Source organism: Populus nigra, chromosome 11 (assembly GCF_951802175.1).
Source record: "Populus nigra chromosome 11, ddPopNigr1.1, whole genome shotgun sequence".
Taxonomy (NCBI): domain Eukaryota; kingdom Viridiplantae; phylum Streptophyta; class Magnoliopsida; order Malpighiales; family Salicaceae; genus Populus; species Populus nigra.
Genome location: NC_084862.1, coordinates 5,536,613 through 5,543,210, shown reverse-complemented (window position 1 = coordinate 5,543,210; position 6,598 = coordinate 5,536,613). Strand labels below are relative to the sequence as shown.

Genomic DNA, 6,598 nt, shown 5'->3' with positions numbered 1-6,598 from the left:
TTTCTAGCTGAGAAACATCCTTTTATTAATTTATTTGAGAGCGGTAACTTTTATTGCATAGCTAGATTGGCCTTAATTTCTTCGGATGATTAAATTACAGAAGGTAGAATATCCAAGAACGCATGCATGCATTTAACGAACATGATGTTATTTATACATCATCAGTTTACACTCATTTGGTGGAAAATTTGAATTTGGCACAATTTGTCCCTACTGACAAAATTGATGAGCTGAATCCCAATTTCTTTGACTGTAGATCGAATTTTAGCATGTTATCCTCCAATTGATAGCCACCAATCACTATAGATGGACTTCCAACCCAATATGATACCACTGTATTGACCCCAGCATCCATAAAACCCAGGCACCAAAGGTCAACACTTTTCTTCGTAATCCTCACCATAGAATTCGATCCAAATATCTTCCAAACCACATCTGGTCTATCCAACACAAGATCTATTATTGGTACAGCAGGTCCCATTTGTGTGTTCTTAACAGCACTCGCAGGGTAGCAGACACTGAATGGCTTAACAGGCTTTGTTGTAGTAAGATTGAAAGCAGATGAAGCTGCTTCCTTCAAAAAAGCCAGAATAAAAGCCTTGTAAATAGAGCTCTGTAACTTCGTGTATGGCACAACAGTGCTGATCTTGGTACCCCCAGAACCAGTCTTACCATTAATGGCCAATAGTGATCTGTTCAAAGCCACCATCTTTCCGTTCACTTTCATGGAAGTCAACCCTATATAATATTCAGAAGAGGGTGTGGGCTTATCTGGTTCAGAATCTTTTCCAAACGGGTTCAAAATGAGAGGAGTGTAAAGAAGTGCTTTTGAGAGGTCAATCCCTGGCAAAAAATTATAAGGCCCATTGCTACCAAAAAGAGCCACGCCAGGTTGAGATTTGGATCCTGACAAGCAGATGGCAAAACAATTTGGAGAAGAAGAGAAGACTTTATTGATCTGTATCGGGATAGATATATTTGAGTCCCCCAAGGCTGCTAAGCCAGTGACACCTTTAGCCAGGCCTTTGAGAAAACCAGTTCGAGCACAAGAAAAGATGAAATTATTGATCAAAGTAAGAGAACCTTGAGTGTTGGGCAAGGCGAAGGAGTCAATAAGGGCAGTGTTGAGGCCATTAACTTTTCTGTAGTCAACAGGTTTGATGGGGTTATCAGGGAGGAAGAGGAAAGAGTTGTTACCACAATTTGGACTTGGCGGACCGTCGCAAAGGTCCAAGCATGCATAAGCGCCAAGTAAATTAGCGATGGAACTGTTACAGGGGACATGTTGGTAAGTAGAGGAAGTGTAGTCGTCGCAATTTACCCAGGTGTATGTAGCGCCAAGGTCCAAGAGCAATTTGGTGAGCTTGAGAGGGGTTTGTAGGTATGCAGTGATGACATATTGGCTGGTTGAATGGTCCTTCTGGATCGGTGTTTGGAGGGGAAGAGCTGCCTGAGAAGAGATAAAAGATAGGAAGAAGAAAAGACTTAGAAGAGGGACGGCAAGCTTTGCCATTAACATATTTTTGTGTGTGTTGAGAGTAGGATTAATTGTGATCAAGCCAACGATGTGAAAATGAGTTATTTATAGAGTTCTTACACTCGAAGAAATGCATGAAATGAATCTCGTGAAGTCCCCATGAGCTTTAAGTGAAAGCATAGATGGTGGCATATCGTTTAGGAATTAAATAAAACTGGGTAAAAACCAGCTGCTTTACCGTACATTGTTTATATAAATAGTCTAGCTATCCTTCTATTTTCTTTTTCTTTTTTTAATATCAAAAGTGTGAGAAAGTCTTGTAAAATGTCAAAAGCAAGACAAAGTCATTATGGACTGTATTTCGGCCATTAAAAAATTGTTTTTATTGTCAGAAGTTTTATGAAAAATTCTATCGAGTTGTTTTTTATTCCTTTCTTGTTTTAAAAAATAGATCAGGGTTAAAAGATGATTTTTTCCATGGTTTGAATGTATTTTAAAACCAATTTTAAGGTGATTTGAGTTATGAGATTGATTTATTAAGATAATAAGATTATTATGAGGTGTTTTAATATAAAAATTACACTGAAAAAAAATTTTAAGTCCAAAAAACTCTAGTTTAATTTTTCGACCACCTCTTGTATGGTTAAAAACTAGTGTGGTAGACTATATGTAATCTGTCTTTATCTTTTTTATATATAAAAAATAAATAAAGGTAGATAATAACTTCTATTTCCAACAAAAAATAGTCATGTGAGCTTGCTCTTGCAGGCCTTATATGTGACTCTTTTTTTTCATCAGGCTAGATGTGCTAGGTAATTTAAGCCCAAACATGTCTTTTGTTTATTGAACTCGTTATATTTTTTCTGTTTTTTTTTTAAAAAGTAAACTTCAATAAAATAAGTAACTTTAAAACATATTAAAACATCATTTTATTAGATATTCAATTTATATTTAATTTTTTATGACATCTTAGGATGTTTTTTATAAAATTATCAAAAGCTTTTTTCATGTATCCCTTCATGATTTGTTTATATTTTTTCTTAAATTTTATTTGTTTTCTTTTCAACATAGGGTTTTTTTAAGTATTGCATGATTACATTAAAAAATAGATTTCAAAATGTTCTAGTGTATTTTTCTTATATATATATGTTCTTAAAGCATCCGTGATATAATCATCAAAACAATACTTTCTTTTATTAAACTATACTTTTATGATTCTGTTAAATTGTTTACTTCAAAAAATAAACTAAACCTAAGATATAGGTTCTTGTTAAATATTAAGTGCACTAAACTGATCCGTATTAAGATTTTATATAAAGAGATTGCTCGTGTATATATTAAGATCCATTAAGAAACTATGTAAGTAATTCATAGAATTAAAATCACCATATTATCTTGATATGGTCAACCTCAGTTTCATCCATGAAGATTCAGCCAGCCTTGGTTTTATCATGTGTGTGAACTCGACCCAATTCTAATGGAGGTGGTTTTGGTCTAAAAAGGTCAACCCAAGTTTGGTTGATTAATGGCAGCATAAGAGGTATGTGTAAGCTATATTTTGAGTCTTGTATTGGCCTTAATTATGTGTATGGGTTTAGGAATTATTAGGTTTTGATTTGGAAAGGATTAGTTAAAGTGTTAGAGTATTTTTCTTACAAGGATTTATAAAAAATCCTAACTACAAAAGGACACTTTTTTGAATGCTTATGCATGAGGGAGATTTTCTTGAGTAAAAGGGAGCATATTTGTAGTAGCAAAAATTGAATTGACGGGAGAATTGTTGTGTTTCCTTTATTTGCAAGGATTTTAAGTATAACTTGGAAAGTTAGAGGCGGTTATCGTATGGAAATCTTTCCCATAATTATTTATCCATATTCAACAAGGGTTCCATGCAAATTATGCCATGTAGAAGGCAATTATAAGAGGGAAAGATTACTTGGTATTGTTTTTCCTTATTTTACCAGGATTTTCTTGTCTACAAGGATTCTTATAGAAAGCTATTTAAGGAGATTAAGTCGCCCTTATTTATTTCTAAATTTGATATGTAACTCCCAAGTAAATTCATGTATTTTGATTTATATTTTTTTAAAAAAGGAGGATGAATAATTAATTAAATAATAATAATAATAATAGAAATAATAGAAATTAATGGAGTAGAAATTATTATCTAAGGAGGTTAATGTTGGACAAGGATAAAATTGAATAAGTCAATCTTTTGAGCTAAATGGTTATAAAACAAAACAAGCAAGTCCTTAAATGAAAAGGGGGAAAAACTTGTAAATATATAAACAAGTGGGAAGTGGGAAATTAGCCATATTGGCTGGCCATATTAGGGCTTGAGAGGGAGAAGAAATTGAGTGAAAATTTATCAAAGTTCATCCAAAACAATTCACAAAAAAGAAGAAGAAAATAGAACTAGTGATTAAAGTATACTAGGAAGGGTTGGAATAAGAAAATCTCAAAAGAGAAACAAAGGGATTTTTTCTTAAAAGGGGTGGCATTGAGAGGAAAATAAAGGGGGAAGGAGGAAAGAAATTTTATGGTGATTGCAAGCTTCCCATTTCTTATTTTCTTTGAGTTAAAAGGTAACAAATCCTTTCCTCTCAATTAAATTGATGTATTTAGTGTGTTAAGATTTCATTTAATTGTATTGGTGTATAGTTATGGTATGAATTATGAGGTTGAATGAGTTAATCTATGAAATTATGATGAATTAATGTTTAAATAAATGAAATAATTATGGGTAATGTTTCAATTTGTAAAATTGAAGAAAACTTATTGGTTTTTTTTAGAAGGGTTTCGGCCTAGAAAAAAAATAAAAATATTGAATCAATAATCAATAATTAAATGAATTATGTGGTAATGTTGATGATGAAGAAATTATATTAGTGATGAATTGATATTGTTGATTGATAATTAAATGAATTATATGGTAATGTTGATGATGAAGAAATTATATTAGTGATGGATTGATCTTGTTGTTTGATAATTAAATGAATTATGTGGTAATGTTGAAGATGAAGAACTTAAATAGACTAGTTTATTCAACTTGTACTCTGTTGTGTAATTATTTTCTAATTATGATGGTGATATATATATATATATATATATATATATATATATATATATATAAAAGTACGAAGTTAATATCGTTTGTTTAATAATAATATTTAAAAGATTAAATATGATTGAAGAAAGTATATTAAATCTATAATCTATGATTTTTGTGTATAATTGTTAAGATAATTGTCTTTCTTCATTTTAGTTAACTTGATTATTCTTTGAATTGATACGTTAGAGAATGTGAAATATTGTTGATTGAAAAATATTTTATTAAGATTAAAAAAAAATACTGAATTGTGAAAATGGTTTATTAGAGACTGGTGTTGATATTGTCGATAACTTGGAATATGCTAAATTAGGGGAAACCCTGCCAAATTTTTTGTAAAAAAAAATTCATGAATTCCAGATAAATTGTTAGAAATTTTAGGGATGTTACATGATAGGTTCAAATGCTAAAACAAGATATGAGTATCAACAATTAAAATAATGAATTTCCATGCTTGAGAAAGATACGAAGAGCGATAACACTTTCTTATTTCTATTAGGAAGTGGTTTCGACTACAAGGACTTTCTTAAGCAAAGAAAGATGTTCTTGGGAGCTAAGTTAATTATTGTAATGGTTAGATCATTTGTTTGGACTATTGTTGTTTTTATTTAAGTATTTTAGAGCTTTTAATTTTAGTATAGGACTTTGTTTTAGTTTGGGTTTGTTTTGACCTAAAATCAATGTTTTAGGACTGTTTTAGGCATCGGACTTGTTTTAGATGACTATTAGTGTGGGTCCATTGATTTGAAACCTAATAAATATCCATTAGGGTTATTTAGAAGGATTATATATATTTTTTATGGCTGTTAGATTTTAATAGTCTCTTATTATGGAATAATTCAGATATTGCTTGGTGAAATCATGTTCTTTGTTGGGACAAAGATAAACAACTAACTTAATAAGGAATAACTAACTTTGTGGTGTTTTTACATACTTTAGTTTCTTGCATGGCTATAAACAATGAGTTCAAGTTCTTTTCCAATATCTTTAATTCTTAGGTACATGTTATCTTTAGGTCAAGGACTTTATCCAGACCTGAATATCAGCTTTCTTGGGTTATTTATCTACTTCATTGTGAGTTTTAGGATTGTAATCCTAAAAGTTTGCATCAGTTGATATCAGAGCTAGACTCTAAAAATCAGGATATACCTTTATGAAATTTTTATATTTTATATTTTGCTTTTAAATTTCTCTTTGATTTCAATCTTCTACCCCTTCTTTTACTTACGACATTTGCTATTATAAAAAAGAAGTGTACTCGTTGGTTTCATTACTTTCTATAAATCAGTAACACTAAATTAAAAAAAAAATGTTAAAAAGCTAAAGATTTAGATTTGTCGCAAAAACAATAATACAAAGGAGATTCAATCAAACCACATTGAAATCATTTCAAAATTGATATTCTAATAATTATGGGTTCAATAACATCAAATATTAAATTTAAGGTAAGTTGGACGTTGTTTAGTTTGCATTTCAAATTCGAGTATTAGATTGCATCAACGATCCTAATCTACATCAATTTATAAAACATGTTTTGCAACTATTTAAATCAACCTAATTAGTATGCTTAAGTTAAATTTGAGATATTTGAGTGTTGATAAAGTCATTTTCATTAGTTTTGCATTTGATTTATTTTTTGTCTTAAAAAGCATTCACATTTCATACGATTCGTTTGCTACTCGTGAAGTCATAATCTTAGTTTGTCTTTGTTTGTTTTCATATATTTCTTGGTTCTTGAGTCATTACACATATTTGGTTTGCACTACTAAATTGTTCTATTTGGTTGTGTTTAATTTCAGTTTTAAAAGGGCTAAAAGATGAGCCAAGAGGAAAAATGCATAGTGAGCATATTAGAGTAAAAAGTCTAATTATATAAAACACGAGAAGAGTATAAATATGTGAGGGAGTGAGTGAGGAAATAATATTTTTATCAAAACATATTTTGCATATTTAAAGATGTTGGACAACACCAACACTATACCACTAATTGAAAATTAGACTCTTTAAATTCA

The 6,598-nt window shown here is 30.4% G+C and overlaps 1 protein-coding gene across 1 annotated transcript; it reads right to left on the bottom strand.

Moving 5' to 3' along the window:
* Positions 1-1,612, bottom strand: LOC133668252 (probable aspartic proteinase GIP1). Its single transcript, XM_062088027.1, has one exon. The coding sequence runs from the start codon at positions 1,517-1,519 to the stop codon at positions 173-175; it is 1,347 nt and encodes a 448-aa protein (XP_061944011.1). The 5' UTR covers positions 1,520-1,612; the 3' UTR covers positions 1-172.
* Between the last annotated feature and the right edge of the window lie 4,986 nt (positions 1,613-6,598).

Bases quoted from the DNA above. Each gene is read 5' to 3' on its own strand.
- LOC133668252 (XM_062088027.1), bottom strand. From the start codon at position 1,519: ATGTTAATGGCAAAGCTTGCCGTCCCTCTTCTAAGTCTTTTCTTCTTC.